The 20,922-nt window shown below is 26.9% G+C and overlaps 2 protein-coding genes across 2 annotated transcripts; both read right to left on the bottom strand.

The window, feature by feature from the left end:
• Nucleotides 1-7,563: 7,563 nt before the first annotated feature.
• On the bottom strand, nt 7,564-12,925 carry LOC146721871 (uncharacterized). The gene is made up of 4 exons (XM_085485884.1): nt 12,842-12,925; nt 10,045-10,281; nt 8,441-8,583; nt 7,564-7,651 (listed from the first exon to the last, which is right to left on the bottom strand). Exons 1-4 carry the CDS (start codon nt 12,917-12,919, stop codon nt 7,564-7,566), a joined length of 546 nt encoding a protein of 181 aa, XP_085342010.1. The 5' UTR covers nt 12,920-12,925.
• A 3,910-nt stretch (nt 12,926-16,835) lies between these two features.
• LOC114944654 (uncharacterized) lies at nt 16,836-20,664 on the bottom strand. The gene is made up of 4 exons (XM_029320644.2): nt 20,541-20,664; nt 18,966-19,163; nt 18,371-18,745; nt 16,836-17,331 (listed from the first exon to the last, which is right to left on the bottom strand). The coding sequence occupies exons 1-4, from the start codon at nt 20,619-20,621 to the stop codon at nt 17,047-17,049; spliced, it is 939 nt and encodes a 312-aa protein (XP_029176477.2). The 5' UTR covers nt 20,622-20,664; the 3' UTR covers nt 16,836-17,046.
• Between the last annotated feature and the right edge of the window lie 258 nt (nt 20,665-20,922).

The following is a 20,922-nucleotide window of genomic DNA, read 5'->3' as shown; positions in this document are numbered from 1 at the left end:
CTAGTGGCTTTATAGACCGAAGGGAAAGGCCGCGCCTGCAATCCGGATTAGGTGGGGTTCTTCTATCCGCTACTTTTCCATGGCATGTTGTGCACTCAAGTGCACATTACGTTATATATGCATGCCTGGTAATGAGATTTCTTCTTCATTTTCTTCATCTTTAATTATAAAGCACACATTTGAAAAAAATCAGATCAAAATTATTTTTATTATATTAATAAAATGCAATATAGCGATGAGTGTCGATTATCATACACGATACATGGCTACTACAAATATTAAAAATCAATGGACAAAGTAAAAAATAAGATAGTTTACATTTATTGCAGTATAGATAGTAATTTTGCAATTTTCTTCGTTTGATGTTCAAATTACATTAGTGTCGCATGAGCGTTATACATATTATAAATAGTTACACTATGCTATTATATTTGTCCCTATTAAGCACACCTTATAAGAAGATAAGTATACTTATCTTCTTATAAAGTGTGTTTTATATGTATATTGTATAAAGTTATTATTGTATAAAGTTGTTATATGTGTATATACATGTTGTATAAAGTTACGTTGTATATTTTTGCGTGATGCACGTGTGCACGTGAGCTGGTGTGACTAAGTGCATACGAAAGACCATTATACAATACGAATGCGAATAATGCTTTGCTCGCTATGAACTGTCGTGGGAAAAGTAATTGACTGAAAGAAAAACAGACTGGATATACATTAAACAAATATGTTTCTGGAGCTCCTTTCGATTTGTCATCGAATGATTTATCATGAATAAATTTATATTCATTTTTTACATATATAGATGTATATATAGTGTATGTATAACCATAGCAAGAGATATAATGAGAGGACAAAAAATAAAAAAATAAAACATATTTTTATATTTCTTAGTGTCAACGCCTATTTGTACAAACTTTTGATATTTTTAAGTGATAAATAATTATAAACACACAACTTTCTCACAACGATAAAATTTTCAAAAATGAAAATTAGTTAATGTTATATATATATATAGGGTGTTATAAAAGTACCGGAAATACAGAATAACTCGAAAAATATGAGTCCTAGAAAAAATGTTAAGTACTGGATTTTTATGATTTTTCCTGGCTACCTGACCTTAGCCAGGAAAAAATCATAAAAACCCAGTACTTAGCATTTTTTCTAGGACTCATTTTTCGAGTTATTCTGCTGTTTTGGTACTTTTATAACACCCTGTACACACACACACACACACACACACACACACACACACACACGCAAACACGCGCGCACACACACACACGCGCGCACACGCACACGCACACGCACACGCACACGCACACGCACACGCACACGCACACACACACACACACACACACACACACACACACATATATATACACATATATGCGACAATAGCTACAAAATAAGTAAGTATTGAATAGAAACATATAAATTAAATGAATGAATAAGCTCGTTAATTTATAAATTAGAGATAATAAAACAACATGAGCCTATTACGAGCTATGTGAATTGATGTCAAACATATATATTTCCAAACTTTACATCAAAATCGTATAAATCTACTTAACAATGAGACGTTTCGACGCTTACTTGCGTCTCTTTAGTCATAATTAGTTAAAACATAGTGAAACGTTGGTTAAGCCAGTACGATGTGATCCGTATATATATAAAACGAAACGTCTCATTGTAAAGTAGTTTATACGATTTTGATGTAAAGTTTGGAAATATATATGTTAGACATTAATTCAAATAGCTCGTAATAGACTCATGTTGTTTTATTATCTCTAATTTATTGAATAGAAAATTCGACCTATATATTATATATACAGGGTGTTCGGTAACTAACGGACCAACGATTACAAATGGATTCTTTGGTCAATTTGGGAACGATTTTTCCTCAGCGAAAATGTCGAAAAAGGTCATCATTTTTTACAACTTTCCAATATTTGTCATTACGTATCTTTATAACTAAGTTTCAAATTAAAATTTTATTATAGTAAACTCTACCTGAAATTAACTGAAGAATGTAATTATGTTAGACTTTTAACTCCAAAACGTTTAGTTTTCAACAAACCCATTTTTTTCAATCGCTTATAACTCGAAAATTATTGACTTCTCAACATTTTTGCTAAGGAAAAATCGTCTCCAAATTGGCCAGAGAATCCGCCCTTAATCATTGGTCCGTTAGTTACCGGACACCCTGTATAAATTTTAAAATTAGATAATAATTAAATAAAAATTTTCCTCAATATATTTCGTATACTTTATAAAAATATATTATTAGCAATTACAATTTCAATTTACGTTGACGCAATAATTATTTCTTGTAAAAAAAACTTGCAGTTTATGTGCCAATTTGATTGTGGCATTCAATCTAGATACACATATATCGGTATCTAAATTTTTTTATAAAACTCTGTAGCATATCGCATGTGCTTCACTAGTGATGCTAATACACTTTCGCATTGAAATTTCATGCTTTTTATGTGCTGTAAGCGAGCATATAACGCGCTTATAATGAAATTCTGATTGCACTAATTCAAACAGACAATAACAAAATGGCAGACAAGTGCAAGGCTAAGCAAGTATTTTACCAATAATATTCTTAATAATTGTCTTGTAGAAAAAATAATGACGAAAAATAAAATTAGCAATGCGTTTTATTAACTGCAAGTATATTAATTTTATAATTTTTAGTATATATATTTAGTAATGTATTGCTGTCTCATTTTAATGAGTTGTTCATTTTTGATGTTCTCAGTTTATAATTTTGTTGTATAAAATATTATATCACTCTATCGTTTATTGCGTAATCGAATAAATCTTAATTTATTGTGCGTGTAAACTTAAAATAGGGAGAGATAGAAGAAAGAGAGAGAGAGAGAGAGAGAGGGGGGGGGAGGGAGTAAATATTAAATTAGAAATTCGATGTCATTGCACAAACCACGTAATACACGTCATCTTGTTATTCAAGCGTGACACTTGGCGAGTATCACTTTATGCACGTCAGGCAACTGCATTTGTGCAATAACATATAACCGGAAATGGCACGATCTATCGTATTGTTCGTGTAAGAAATATATTTTCACAACTTGATTGATGGTTTATTATCATTTCGATAATAAACAAATATTGTAATAAAAATAATCACAAACGACAAGGACCGATGAAAACGTTTCTAAATAAATTAGCTTAAAACAGACATTATGAACCACTTTCTAATTACATTTTGAGAGGTGTCTCGTTCTACAACGGGAAATAAATTGGTAAAAGATTGATACTTTTGTTCTACTTTTAACGGTATTTATTAACTGCATGGTAATTGTATCTCTTTTAAGTCATTAACTAAATAATTTGCGCGATAGAAATAAAAGTTAATTACAATGTGGTTTATATTTGTCATAATCTTATATTTATATGACTGGATTTTATTAATTTACATATGTGTGACTTATATTATTGTTAATATCATCATGGATTTATTACAATTATCTAGCTGTATATATATATATATATATTTATCTGTACAGAATGTCGGAAAATTTACACATTTTAGTTGTTATTTAAAATTACTAAAATTGTATAATAAAAAAACACTCTAGCTTATGCGTGTTTGTATCGATTTGTAAAAATTAAATTTTGTCTATAATTTTAAGCTATGCGGAATTTATATTTTTTCTTCTAATGCGTTAATACAATTCTCACTACATTATTAAACATCGATTTCTGATAAGATTTTATATATAGTATACTATTACTGTATACTAATTATACTTAATACAAAAAATTTTCATATTGTTGACTTTGATTGTTTTTTCTCATCTCATTACGTACGTTCGGCTTTCTTTCTCTTTCTTTCTATTATTTACATATGTATATAGTTTAACATATATTATATATATATATATATATATATATATATATTGTATATAATATATTTTTTAACATATTATTTATTTATTCATATTCTATAATATTTTCTTAATAAATAAGTAAGTCAATATTAAGCCGGGTATCCACCAACTGCGCAAAACGTTTGCGAACGTTTGTGAATGTCATGAATGCTTGCAAAACTAATATAATAATAATATAATATAATAAAAATATATTTTACATGCGTTTGTGACGTTCACAAATGTTTGCAAGGTTGGTGGATACTCGGCTTTGGAATAAAGCAACATATATTGTGCAACACATTGGGTCGTATATTGATATTTATTAGAAAAGATAGTTATAAATTTAATAGTAATTTTTTTAATTTTTTTTATTTAAAGTAAAAATATTTTGATTGAATATTTTGTGTCAAGATACTATGTATATTGAATTTTATTAGCACCATGATGACATTTTTATGTATTTCTAACAGAATATGAGAGACTTTAAAAAAACTACATTATTTTTATCATTTGTGCTTTTATTATCCTGTTATAATTTTTAAACTGTGGCGTATTCTCTGTATATCATTGTTTGAATAGATAGAATTTTATTAAATTATTTTCTTTTATATTATCTCAATAGCGCAACATTGACAAATACTAATTTGTTATAAATGTTTTACAAAAATATATATAAAAACACTAGTATAATAATAAATCTATTTTAGTCTCATCTCGCTGCATATCGTAATTGATGTAATTAATTAAAATACACGTTTGTTAATTGTTTAATAACAAATGCAAAGCTTTTATCTAACGGTTTCTTAAGATATGTTTTTATTAAAAAATATATATGTACACACACACGCACACACACCACACACAAACACACGCGCGCGCGCGCTGCCCGTGCTTTGCTACGATAAAATAGTCTTTTTATCGTTGCAAAGGTCTCTGATCGAGGCAATTTTGTACATTAATTATTTTTTTAAGATAAGAATGTTAGATTTTTTAAAGCTAAGATGTTGCTAAGAATTATTATTTATTATGTATAGTAGAACTTGGAATAAGTACCTACCATATATACGAATGTTGCTCTGAGTATATAAACCACTAATTAAAGTAATTTAATAATACTTAAAAATGTTGATTTCTTACTACTTTCCCAGAAAATTTTAGGGACACCCTTCTTAGTGAGCACTTAGGGTATGAGAGGAATTACCGTGCCATATTTTAGACTTCTATCTAGGAAGTAGAAAAATCAATATATTTTGGCCTTAGTCCGTTTGAATCCTTAAAAGTTGATTTTTTAAAAAAATATTTCTTAGTGGGTCCCTATCTTTACTGAACAAATTTTATTCCATTTTATATTTCACACTATACGCGATTGGATATACAATAACGGATTTAGAAGACAATAATTCTTCCTACAATGCAATTATCATGAGAGGGATAATAAAAGCGATTGTTATGTCAAGTGAATATAACTCTAATAAACTTTAGTTAAACACAACTTTAGTTAAACACATACACACATTTATAATACGTATAGCACGTATAATTATGCAATTTGATGTGACTACCCTGTACCTTTGTACGCATCGTGCAATTCAATATTTTAATAAGAAAAATGCTAGTGTACTAATAAGTAACTCTAGTGCATTAAGAAATTATAGAACCTTTTTTACTTATGCTTTTATTTAATGCATATTTATAAAATTTCTATTTATATTTTTTATAAATTGCTGATTTTTTTCAATAGTTCGTATATATTACTCATGGAGCTGATGTTTATAAGTTTACAAGTATACATTTACTGATGTTCTAATTATTATATATTTTGTTATAATAATTTTAGAATAAGCTCGAATGAAAAACCTTTTATAATGATGAAATTGGTAATGTTAGTAATATAAATGCATTGATATTATACAAGAAAGAAATTGTCTCTTTATAAATTCGTTTACCGATCCGTTAAAGAAGTAGTCGAGTAAAATCGCAGAGAAGGTTACAGTTCCGTACGAGACGGTGCGTTGCGTGACTGACCTATCTGTCGTTACCTACTTCATTATTAGTTTCAAACGTCCTAGAGAAAAGGGCAATTCTTATCCGCCTCGCGTGCAACCGTTCCACTGCGCGTTCACAGCCTTTCGATAACGAAAGCGAGCCAGGTAACGTCCTTGACTTTACTTTCCAGTATAGACGCCAACGCTCTTTTTGATTTTCGCAAGAGTTTGTGATCAAGTTTCTCTTATTTTCTGAGTTTTTCAATATTTTCAATTTATTTAATTCTAATAAATATTTTTAATTAAACTTATAATATAATATTTGTGCAATTATTTAGTAAAAACATACAATCATAATAATTTATATAATAAAATTATTATACAAGATATATCCCGAAAAATTTTAATATAATTAAATTTTAAATTAGGATAAAATTACTCTACTTTAGTCAATTAAGTTATTATTAATATCATTTTTTATCGTGATCATATGTACTTAGTTGTCTCATGTACCTTTCGACCAATTCAATTTATCTCACGAAAAAGAAGAAATACTCTTTTGCGATACTTTTTTCATTCATTTAACAATATTCTGTCTGCGAACAATATTCACTTTATATATTATCTATATATCTTTCATCCTTCTCGACAGATAATTAATGGCACTTAGATATTTACGTGTGTAAGATATGTGGCCATATATAGAAACGTAACTATTGCTGAGAGAAGACGCGAGTGTATGCGAAAGTCAGGATGTGTCTAGTTAGATTTCGTTGAGTATTCCTATTCATGTCAATGCCACGATTTAATAAATAATTAGATGTATATTATGGACATAATATTTAAATAAATGCGCAATAGATAATTATTGCGCTAACTGTGATATATATCTCGACATAATTGTGCAATCAAAATATCTAAAGAATAAAACAATTTTATTGCTCTTTTTAATGTAATATTATATTTTTTTATTTTTGTATGCTCTCTGTTATTGTGATAAATGACAAATAATATCTTTATTCAAACTTATAACAAGACACAAAAATATTATTAATTGTAATTTTTAAAGTTTTAAGTATTTCGAAGACAAATGTTTATATTATAAGAAAAATATTATAAGAAAAAAATATTTTCTATACTTTTTTACTGTATTATTTCTTCCATATTATTTCCCTATATTATTTTCCTTACGTTATTTTTTTGTACAAAATTATTTCTTTTCAAATTGTAGCATCGATTTGAGGAAACCTTATAAGTATATCTTTTGAAAAGAAGAAAAAAGAAAGCTATAATGACTCTCTTTTGATTAATCTCACGCATCAATCTCACTTTCGCTATACTTTTCTCAAAATTCCGCTGTACATACTTTCTTCATATCTTTCATTATCTCAGTACTTGCCTTTCTGCCTTTGAATAAACGAACAATCGACATTGAGTGTAAATTGAAGAATTGATATATTGAGAATAGCAAAATAAAATTAGAAAATTAATCGTATCATTAAAAAAAAACTTGTTGATTTTCCATCGTAAAGAAATAAATGTTTCTATGCTTGTTGATTATATTTGTTTTTTCTTTGTATATTAATAAAATTTGAACAAAACAATTATAATTAACATTTATGTAAAAATAGTAAATTATATGACAAAATTAATTAGCTATTTAACTAACATTAAACTATAACAATCTTCAATCTTTGTCGAATTGCGTCCTTTGTCTCCTTTGGTACATATGGATTTTTTAATGGATCTGCATTTAGTCTGTAAACATGAAAAAAAAGAAAGAGAAAAAGATGTAGATTAGTATATAGAATAAAGCCGATTTATTACTATCAACGTTTATTTAATAGATTAATAAATTTCCGATAATTAACAAATTATTATGTTGCTGTAAAATATTTTCTAATATATATTATATATAAATAAATATATATATATAATATATAAATATATATTGTACATACAGAGTGAATAAAAGTATGTTTTAATTTGTGTGTTCTCCTCTAGATAAAAAAGATTAACAAATGTTCATATGAACATATGAGCGCAAATGCTTCGTTATCATAATAAGTAACATAAATCCGTAGTATCAAATAATGATTTATGTGATCGTTTTGCTGTTGTTCTTTGATATTCTAGAGATGATTTTCAATATATGCCTGAGCATGAAGTCTATATAACTGGCGCATTCGTTCGAAAATACGAAAAATGTGATAGAATTCCATCGTATAAAAATGAATCAATTGTTTGACAAACAAACGCTACCACGACTGATTGAAAGAAAGGGTAAGAGAATTGTTAAATAGGTACTCTATATTTCTCTTATCCCTTGTAAAGAACAACAGTAAAACTGTAAACGGTTAAATAAATTATTATTTGATACTGCTGATTGATGTCCATTATTTTGATAATAAAACATTTGCGACTTCATATAAACATTTGTTATTTTTTTTATCAAGAAACATGCTCAAAAATCTTTAAAATATACTTTTGACTCACTCTGTATATATAAATAAATTATTCTGACAAAAACATTTCTGAAAACTTTACCTATAAAGGGATGGTGCGTTGGCGCAATTTACATTGTACCACCAGTCGCATGCAAATTCGTGCTGGTTAAAAAGTGTTCCATTGGTGCATAAGAAAGAGGCACCCTGATGTCCTTCACGTCCGTCATGGCAAATATGATATGCCTATAACAATATCAATTTGATACACAAAATAAAAAATCACATAATTAATTTTACAGGAGTATAATAGAGTTAATTGTGTTTTTATTTTTTTTTAGCAATTTTGTACTTTTCTTATATATTATAAGAATATATGAAATTATTTGATGTAAATTACTCGAATTAAAAATAATATAATAACTTTTGTATTATATAAACATATTAATTAAGAAATTAGTAAGCGAAATACATTGTGCAAGTTTAATAAAAATATTAAAAGCATGAAATTATCGAAAGAAATCAGTTTTAAGGAAATATAAAGGAAGCAAATGACATTCTTGAAAAGGAAAGTTTAGCGCTCTGAAAATCAAGTTGCGATGCATGACGGAACGTTTCAGTCACGTAACGACATTTATACATTTATTGCATTTTATTATTTGTATAGAATAAACTTTTTTGTTATATTTCCACGACAATGATCGCTTTTAAACTTTATATAATAAATTAAATGCAAATATCAAAGATAATATAATTTATTAGAAAAATGCGAAATATCTTCTTTGAAATGCCAAAAATTCGAGATGTCGAGCAAACGCAAAATTACATTGAGCATGTACTCGATACATTGAGAAAGGCTGAATCAAGCTCAATTACGACAATTTGCCGAGACTGTTCTCTCGCAGAGTTTGTCTTTCACCAAGGCAAGATTGGTCCTTATTCCCGCGTTGCCTTGAAGTTTTAATAATACCAGTCCGTTCTCTTACATAATAAATCCGCTCTACTTTGACCGCTCACGCTACGTTGAAATCAGTGAAATAATTTTTGCTGCTTACTTGCAAGTAGCGTGATTTTGTGCAGTACGTGGCATAAAGTGCGCACAACATAAAATCTACTTTGTATAAATATCATTAAAGATATAAAAAGAGGGTAAAAGAGAAAAGATCGATCATATATTGATAAATTATTTTCAATATGTAAAGTTATTTAATTTAGTCTAAGAATAATTATTGTTTAGTATTATTATTGAATAGCGTACACAATTTTTATATCTCAATTTTATATAAAAAAGAAAGGTAAAACATTTTTTTTATTTAAAAAATAATTGTATATGTAATTGACATATATACATATATATAAGTTTCATTTTTATACTATTGTTATTAAAATAAATACAATTAATTGGTATTGTTTATTTATTGCTCTCATCTATATTTCTACAAAAAAAGAATAACAACAAAGTGTTTTGTTGTAAATATTCTCAAGAATCAAAAATTATCAAAAAAAAAAATCTTTTTAAGTTAATTAATTTTACCTTTAAGTAAATTAATTTTACTCCTGATTCTTCTAATTTACCTTTATATAAAGCTAATAGTTAGTATATAAAATATTATAAATATTATAAATAATATAAAATAAGTGAAAAAGAAAAAGATATATAAATACATGTATATATAGTGTATGTATTATATATAAAAATATATGTACCTGACAACCGGTTTCCACATTTGCATACATTCCTGGTATAATTGGAACATGTGCGCAAGAAAAACTCGTAGGTGGCACTGTATGGTAAATGGGATAATCTACCCCAGGAATTCCAGGAATTTTGCTCAAGTCTTGCTCTTTTTTCGATTCTTCTTTTACGATAGTAGGCCTTCGAAATCCCACTACCGGTTGAAAATTTTGGTACTCATCGTAATAGTCATCTACCGGAACTTGTTTCTGATCCATTTATAAAAATAATTGATAGCAATTTGTTATTAACATGATTGCAAAACAAAACAAAGCGTAATAAAATGAAATGTAAATTATGAAAAATAATCATAAAAGTAATAGCGTAGATATTTAAAATATGATAGAAATTGATAAAATATGCATATATGTATATATTGTCTAATGTAGAAAAAAATATATATATATATATATATATAATATAAAATATAATTTTTGTATTACAAGAAAGAGAGAGAGAGAGAGAAGGGGGGGGGGGAGAGAAGAAAATTGGAACACATAATTCGCTTTCTTTTATAATTTAGAAAAAGTTTGAAGTCCAACAGAGTGTAACGAACCTTCACGAAATGTTGCCTTGATTTATTCAAAGCCAAGGACGTTTTTTCACATTATTTTTATTCTGCAACTTTCCATATTATGAAGCGAATCGATTTAATTTAATAATTTATTAACTTTAATTTTAATATAAAAATATATAAAGCATCGAACAGGTTATTAATGCATGTCAATACAAATATATAGTATAATACAATATGTATTGCGTATTTATGTATAATATGTATACATATTTTATATATCCTGTATTATGTACATATATAGGATGTAACTAAAAAAACATACGGAGTAAACCATATTAGATTCTCTGGCCAATTTGGAGACGATTCTTCAGCGAAAATCATTTTTTGTACGTTTCCAATATTTGCATCATTTATTTGTGTAATTAACAATAAATCTTAAATTAAAATTCAATTAAAGTAAATTACTTGAAACTAATTAATGTAATTTTTTAAATCTTTTACTTTCACAAAGTTTAGCAAAAAGCCTTTCTTTTTCTATCATTTATTATAACTTGAAAATTATTGGTGCCTTGATCGATATCTATATGTATTTTAAAATAAATGTGACTGTGTGTGAATCATATATACGGGTAATAAAAATATATGGCTCTGATAATAAATATAAATAACAGAATAATGGGCTAATTGAGAGTCGAGCATCGTATTTAATACGTTTTTTTAATGTGATTGATTATCAAGAATTTATTCGTACGTTTCGGACATCAAATTTGGACCATCTTCAGAATATATGTAACAATTATAACCATCTATAGAATATATGTAACAATTATAATACAAGTAAATGATTATGAACGAAAAAATCGCATTCAATTTATACATATGTGTTTAACAGTGGCAACCAAATATTGTCTAATAATTATCCGGACCATACGATCAATGTCCATATCCTATTTCAGTAGTTGCCGCGAAAGAAATTAAACATTTATCAAAATAGACACGTGTAACAAGATAAAAGAATGATAGAAATATCTTGTTTGGTCGTTTATATATTGACGTGTCAAAGTCGTTGAAAAGAACAGTCATTATTATTATAAACTTTGTGCAAAAAATTATTTAAATTAAGTCATAACATTATAATACACTTGTCATGTTTGTTTTTTTTAAAAATCTATTGTTTTTATAAAAGAGAAATTTATTATATATAAAATTAAACATTAGTAGAAATTATAATTGAAAATTAAAATTATATGTTAGAAAGATTATCCACTATGTTAAAATATGCATGATGCAAACTTTCAGTGTCAGTTTGTAAATTCAGACTGTTGATCTGTCTTTTTATAAAGATCATTTCGTACATGAGACGTTTTCCATGAACGCGCTCTTCATCCAAAATTTGAAGAATTTGGTCCGAATTTGATGACCGAAACGTACAAATAAATTCTTGATAATCAATTTCATTAAAAAAGCGTATTAATTACTACGCTCGGCTCTCAATTAACCCATTATTCTGTTATTTATATATGTATATTTTTCTTAAAAATAATTATACATTCTATTTATCTTGATTAATTCCTTTCATTAAGTATTTTATGCATAAAAGTAAGGTAAGTTCAGGTAAGATCATCAACAAATGAATATTTTATAAGATATTTTGTAGTTTATGTAAACTTATGGCACATTAAAGTACAAAATATCTCGTAAACTATTTAATTTTTTATCATTCTATCTTTATTATCTTATAACTTTTTGTGCCAAAAATATCGATTTATATGAAAAAATTGTAATAATTTCATTAAAAAAATAAGGGAACCCTTCTTTGTTTCTAAAGACGCCCAACATTTTTTAATTCATCATATTTTCATGTATCTTATTCCATTTAATTATAAATAAAAAATTCAATTTAATATCTTATTGTTAGTAATAGCGGAGAAAACATCAGCTTGTAATACTTTATGTGGGAGACATCATGTACAATATATTGTGAAAGTATAACACTTTACAATTTGACATTAATTATTTGCAGAAGAAAGAACACTTATTTATTACAGAATAGCATCAAATTTTTTGAAATAAATTTGTCTCAGAGTTGATATTAGATTATTATTGTTATAATACACACATATCATAGATATTTCAAAAAGCTAGAAAAAATCTAATAATAAGTATAATAATTGCTTGTATGTAAAATATTGATTATCAGTTTATAACGGAAAAATGTTTTTGCTTAGTAAAACCGAGATTTTTATATATACCTGCACAATGGCTGAACAAGATGTTGCCAGTATAATGGCAAGCAAAAGTACTGGAACGATACAGCGACTACTTGGCATGACTGCACCGAGTTTGAATATGAACGAAACTGGACCCAGTTTCAGTTGTAACGCTGTACTAGGTATATGAGAAATTATGTCACATAGAGAAAGAGAAAGTCCAAACTATACGTAATACAAGATATAAAGCCCCTTCCATGATGAGATACGTTGTGACTAATTAGTATATAGTAAAACAGAGAAATTTAGATGACTGTTGACATCGTCAAGACCGTGCATCGCCGACGATTAATGCAACTAGACGCAATTTGCATTATATACATTATCAAACTGAGGATTATTTCGTTGACGTTTTCCTATATTTTGAAGTCTGCTCTTGCATTTTTTAAATAATGTAAGTCATTAAAGCAATAATTAACTTAATCTAAAAAGTATAGATTTACACATACACACACACACGTATCATTTTGACACGTGTTTTTTCAAAATTTTATATTATCAAACTGAGTATCATTTTACTTATGTTTTTCCATATTTTGAAGCCCGATATTGCATTTTTCAATTAGTTTCAGCCATTAAAGCGATAATTAATTTTTTCTAAATTTTTTGCCTGCTTTACGTATCATTATGTTAGGTATTGACACGTCAGGCGGGCACGGCGTCAGGCGAGCACGACGGGAGGCCCTCCGGAAGTTATGGAAACGCTCGTTCCCGGAGGGTTCCCAACCAATGCTAGGGTCAGGCCACCATGAGGGTTTCAGTGCGGTAGCTTCCTGTGGCCCCTACCGAGATAATTTTGATCTTATCTTGGTAAGGGCAGGAGGAATTCCACATAACCGGTGCCCCTTGCAAAGGGGCATTCGGTACCTGTTACAGGTTTCCCTCATGTTAAAAAAGAGAGTAAAAAAAGGACACGTGTTTGTTCGAATTTTTTAATTGTTAAACTAAAGATTATGTCCTTAACGGTTTCCGATATTTTAAAGCCCGCTCTTGCATTTTTTAATTAGTTTCAGTCATTAAAACAATATAATTAATTTTTTCCAAATTTCAGGTCCTGATTTATGTATTATTGTTAGGTATTGACACGTGTTTTTTCGAAATTTTTATTATCAAACTGAGGATTATTTTGTTGATGCTTTCCCATATTTTAAAGCTTGCTTAAACATATTAAACATATGAATTAATTATTAATAAAACATTAATAATTAATGTTTTAATAATATATAATTTAAATTTAGTTCATATCATTTAACAGTTATTAACTGATTTCTATCAAAAGATTAATAGAATTTAAATTTTATTAATTTTATAAATATTATTTAATATAAAATTGAGGAATGGCGCGCGCTTGTGTTGTTCTAGTACATATTAAATAGTATAGAGACTTTATTGGAAAATAATCATTAACTCCTCTCTCGCATTTCTCACATTTCTTTACACATATCTATACATATAATTATTATATGTATATTTTACATACAATTTATAAACGCTTTGCAAAAATAAAATTTATATCTTTGACTTTTAAATAAAAACATAGATAAAATCTATCTTGTGCATATAATTTGAAATTAATTAAAATAATTAATTAATTAATTACTTGATTAATTTTTATTTAATAAATTAGAATAAAAATCTTTTATCTTTCTTAATTCTATTATAATAAAATATCTGGTATATTTATTTCACGATTTATACTCTAATAGATATTCAAGATAGCAAGACAAATTGCAAGTTTAAAAGGACAGCAATTTCATTAAGAATGTCCCATCTTTCAATTTCGTCAATTTCATTTAGAATGTCTTTTTCTTGCACATTATTTTTCGTCATTGCCTAAAAAACATTTACGTTTTAATTTTCACATTATACAATAATTAGTTGTAACAGTTTTTTCCGGATTAATGCAAGTATTAAAGTCGCTCTCTATAATAATTACGTGTAAATTATGGTTGATTATAGTATATTAAAAAAAATGAAACTAATAAATAAGATATTGATATATATTTTCTGTCTCTTTACATATTATGTAAAGTTTGTGTATTTTAATACAATAACATAAATCATAAGTACTCGTCTGTACTATCTGTCGTTAAAAAAAGTTGATGTCTAGAGCAAGAAAAAACCTGAAAGAAATCATCACGTTGGTTTTTGTAAAATGTTTACTACCTATAGTTTAACACTATTTGCGTTACTCATTTATATATTAATTATTATCTTTAGGAAATACATATATATAGAACTATTTATAGAAAATAATAAATTTTCATAGAAGATATGTTGTAAAATATGTTATATATACTAATTCGATATATAAACGTGCATGAAAAGATGATATGTTGCAGAATATATTAGTTGACATATTCGGGGAAAAATATAGTTATATATCATTATATAAAATTGTCCACATATCTTTCCGTTCTTTTGTAATTTTTGTCTGTATATGTATAGAAAAAGTAAGAAAAAAAAGAAAAAGAAAAAAATAACAAAAATAATTAAAAGAATATGTTTTGTATTTTTTTTAGAAAAAGTAAAATTTGAAGAAATTAAAAAAATTGCTCATCAATTACATAAGAAGAATTTGTTTTATATAATATATAATATATAATTATAAAATAATTTTGTAATTTTTAGTGTGTTTTATTCTTATATTTCTGCAATTTCCATAAAGAAATAATATACAAATTTTTCATCTATTATATAAAAAATTATTTTTTATATTATATATTTTAATAATTTTTCATATTATATTTTTTGTATAGAGATAGAGATTATACAAGAAAGATTATAAAAAAAATACAAAAAATATATATTTATATATTAATATTATTGATTCTTTTCCCTCTCTCTCTCTCTCTCTCTCTTTTTTTTGTGACAACTTTTATTATTTCAGCCTATAGTTTATAAATTAATTTTATTTATTTTATCAAGAGACACAGTAGTGTCTCGCGCCACGCCTTTTTACGTATTTTCATAATTATCTTTATAATCTTTTATTTTACCAAATAAATAGTAATCAAACAAAGATAAAAATAAATTGCCAATAATATTTTTTAATTTATATCGCTATAACTTGCTTGCGACAGCAAATCAAATAATTAACAACTTATAATCGTTTAATCTACTCATGATTGTATGGAAGTTTTCATTGACATAGCAAGCTCTTTATTTACATTTGTATTGTGCCAGAAGATCGCAGCATCGTTTGAGGATCGCAATTTTGTAATACGAGTATACTGTAATGCAAGTCAACTGCTTCATTAAAGAAGTCTAACATATAGACGTTGATCTAGATTACATTGCATCGCGTGTAAAAAAACTGGATAGATAGTACACGTCGTCGTGAGTTGTGAAATTACTCGTTGGAAATAACATCACGACGCGATACGATTAATCAAATGCTGTTACCACATATCTTTGCAAATTAGATGTCGTGAAAAATGAAATCTAGTGATTTGAACAAGTGAAACGTTTACGAAACTGAAATATTTTCGAGAGAAATAAAGCATTTGCATTAATTATCGCGCAAAGATTACGGACAGACATGCTTTCAAAAATATTTTTCTTATTTATACATTTACATTATATTTATGAGCATTCGAAATTTATAATAGACTCAACTCTCCGCTTCGCGTAAAGATACACGGTGTTCCTCGCTTTTTATTTCGGCTATGCCGGTAACAGGGCGCGAGACATTACCGTGTCTCTTGATATATTTAATTTGAATAATATTGGAAAATCTGTCACTTAATTTTTCCATCATTTAATGAATATATTAAAGATAATAAATCATATACAATGATGTTAATCATACTCATAGATAACAGGCGTACGAGAAAACTCGTATCATAATGCAATACATTTATTATGCCGCAATAGATAGTTTTTTCTTCAATTTATTTTTAGACTTTTAATATTTTGAAAAACTTTACTTATTTATTAAATATAAAGTCAATTTGATTCTCAATAATTATTTTAGATAATTTCTCTCTCTTTCACTCACACACACGCACGCACGCGCGCGCGCGCAAACACACATACACGCGCGTGCGCAACTCAATGAGTTTTATTTTAATTATTTTAGTTTTTTGTCCATTTACATCCTTTACTTTAGTTCAAATGATGAGAATTATTTGCATATTCTTTCGTTTTGCTTTGAAAAAACAATGCATATAGATATGAAAGGAAAGTCAATGAGCCAGCTTTAATTGGCACTTGGTTTTGATGTCGACAAACATTTCCTTCCTTTCGTGACAAGAAAAAGTTTCCGGTGTATTTGCGATACTTGTATAGGCAGAATTGTGAGAATTGGCGACACTCGAGATGACTCTTTGATGAAGTGCTGGCGATAGTTTTGAATATTGGTACTGTCGACTTTGATGATGCTGTTGATTCATGTTGTCATTTTTTGAGTTTACATGTCCTAATGATCGTTTATGAAATTCTTTAACAAATCCTTGATAATCCTCGATAATCTAGTAAACAATGTGTCAGTTTAATAATATGTAAAGTAGTATATATATATATTATATATACAAAATATATTATATGTATATGTATATATCGATCTATACTTGTATATTATCTTGTTATTTGGAGCCAATTTTCCTCAGCAAAAATATTGAGGCAATAATTTTCAAGTTATAAGCGATTGAAGATAAAGGGTTTTTCGCAAACTAAGCCTTGTGGAAATAAAATATTAAGAAAACCACATTCTCCAATTAATTTCAAGTAGAGTTTACTTTAATAAAATTTTAATTTCCCAGTCAGAAATGATAGATAAATCAACGTCGAATCGACGTCGAATTGATGTTGAATCGATGCCGTATTGGTCGAATCGATATTGATTCGACATCTTTTCGACCGATTATTTCTGACTGGGTTAAGGTTTAGTTATAAAGATACATGATGGTAAAAATTAGGAACATGCAAAAAATGATGGTCTTCGACATTTTTTGCTGAGAAAAAATCGTCTCAAAATAATAAGATCTACAAGTAAATTTGCGATGTGACACCTTATAAGACATTCTATTAACTAAGAAATATATTATACTGTATAATTGAGAAATATATTATACTGTAACACATTTCAATTGTTAAAGTCAGAAATTATTATATTAGACTGTAGTACATTTTCATTGTTATATTTTTCAAATCCGTGTGTTGCATTGTACATGTGTATAATATATGTATAAATGTGTGTATATATTACAATAAAAAACAATATGGTGCCTTATACAGAAAAATATCTAAATTATAATTTTGAAGATTTTAAAATATTTAATTAAGAAAGAGAATGTAACTTTATATAAATTTAAAATATAGTTTAATAAAGCTAGTATTTTATCCTTTTTATATCTATTAAAATAAAATTTTAATTAATTAAAATTTTCTTATAAAAGGAAAATCCTTATAGTCTTTATTTAGATATAAAAAGTTTATTAAATATAAAAGTTTATAGATATAAACATCTTACTTTTAATGTAAAAAGATAGTTATAATATAAAATATTACCTGATGCGAATTGAAGAGCGCGATGTTATTAACAAAGTCATCATCAAATGGTTTATATATGATGTCCCAATCATATTTTATCTCCCAGTCAGATAAATCAAGCCAATCTTTATTTGCCGGTAATATTAAAGGCGTTATAATAGGCTTGTAAATATCCGGTTTGATGGGTGGTGCTATCGGTACAAATTGTCTATAATTCGAATAGATTTGTGGATTTGAATAACTTTGAAGTTTGCTTTCGAAATTGTTCGATGTTTGATAATTTGTCTGTTCAAACGGTCTTCGTATAATATAAGTGGTATCGACGGTTTTTGGGTGATTATAATGAGGTTGGCCTTCCGGCGATACATATCGACCGTCTGATGTTAGATAGACCTTGATTAGATTAGAATAAATATATATATATATATATATAAATCGTTATCTTTAAACTATATAAAATTTGTATTAAATTTTAATAAAAAATAAAATTTAATAACTAAAAATCTTTATAAACATTATTCTATATATAATTAATAATATATATATATATGCATGCAATATTTTACAATTAATAAATACATATATAATATATTAATTATATATACAAACATGCCTTAATTATTTCGGGCATTTTTTGATCGAAATGAGGATGTTTATGGACATGACGAGCATCTAAGACAATACCATCAGGTACGGTAATACCTTCCTTATTCAATCGATTCAGCGCCAAACGATCCGTTTTGAAAGCTTCCTCTGGAATTTTACCACCCAATGCTGGTAACACTTGCTCTCGAAAAATCTGTCGTTTTTGCTGCAATAACAAATTATGTTTAATTAGGCACAACAATTGCTAATAGCAAATTTGATTAAATGCATCAGTGCGTATTGACAATGAGTGCATATAAAGGTTTATACACAAATTTATAATGACACAAGTAATTAAAAAAGGAAAATAATTAATAGTAAAATCTATTATTATCATTATTTATATTGAACAACAATAATAATAGCTCTTACTATTAATTATTTTCCTTTTTAAATTACTTGTGTCATTGTGAACTTATTGTGTGTGATAAACCTTTATATGCACTCATTCATTGTCAGTGCGCACTGGTGCATCCAATCGAAGTCGCTATAAAACAGATAATAATATATATATATATATATATATATATATATATATATAAAAGTAGGAAAATGATTATTAATGATAATTGTATCTATTTCATAAAGTAATCGCATATTAATGCACATAAGATTTATGTATTACATACATGCAAGATGTTAAATAATTTTTGATGTATAATACTCTTAAATTATAAACTAATTGACATTTTCTAATGTATAATATTGCGTAATCTATTATCGAAATAATAATCGACAATTATAGTATATTAACATCAAATTTGCAATCTATTATTATTAAATTTTCTATATATATATATATATAGAAATATATATATAGAAAATTTAATAATAATAGACTGCAAATTTGATGTTAATATACTATAATTGTCGATTATTATTTCGATAATAGATTATGCAATATTATACATTAGAAAATGTCAATTAGTTTATAATTTAAGAGTATTATACACCAAAAATTATTTAACATCTTGCATGTATGTAATATACGTAAATCTTATGTGCATTAATATGCGATTACTTTATGAGATAGATACAATTATCGTTAATAATCATTTTGCTACTTTCACCAATAACTTTCACGTGATTATACATCTACGACTCATCATTCTTTAATAAATACCAATTTGACTGTAGGATGAACAGTTACACATGCGCGCATACATAGTGAAATAATTGTAGAGATTATAAGTAATATATAAAGTTAAAAATTCGAAATGTTGAAGCTGTATGTAAATTTATTAATAACATGTTAATGTTTTTAAATAAGTTAATTTATTAATAGTATATATGCTCACATTTTTATTATAAATATCCTAGACAACAAAATATAAAAAATCGGGTCATAAGATGTTTTAAAGGAGTTATTAAAATTTTTTTTAGACATTATACTAAAATATGTCACGGCAATAAGATATTTCTAAGACGTCTTATGTTCCGTTTTTAGATTTGATATTTAGGATGTTATTGCGCGAATATTTTATTTACTATTGAGAGAAATTATAGAAATTATTTATAATTATCTAAATTCTAGATGTTTAACCTTTTCTGTTTCAACATGTTCTGACAAAAGTGTGATTGCCAGTAGCAAGCGGTACCAATATCCTTGTCTAATTATTTTCATAGTGATAAACGTTTCATTTGCGATGTCTGCAATTATATTGTCACGTGTATCCTTCTAATATAATTGTTTTGATCTGAAACATTAAAGCATACATGTTATATAAAAAATATATTTTTAATTGTAATGTATTCGCCAAAGTCATCTAAATTTATCAGATCGCTGGAAACATATTTTTGCAGATATCTTTATCGATGTATCTTTCGGTCAAGAGAAAGACTCGCATTGCGTAATGTGGATACGCGTGACCAGTGTACAAGCTATATATAATCAATATGTAGTAATGGAAGGGGCGATGCTAGCA

This window comes from Nylanderia fulva, unplaced genomic scaffold, assembly GCF_048542155.1.
Source record: "Nylanderia fulva isolate GAGA-0341 unplaced genomic scaffold, ASM4854215v1 Scaffold4, whole genome shotgun sequence".
Lineage (NCBI taxonomy): Eukaryota > Metazoa > Arthropoda > Insecta > Hymenoptera > Formicidae > Nylanderia > Nylanderia fulva.
This window is presented reverse-complemented; position numbering and strand designations above follow the sequence as displayed.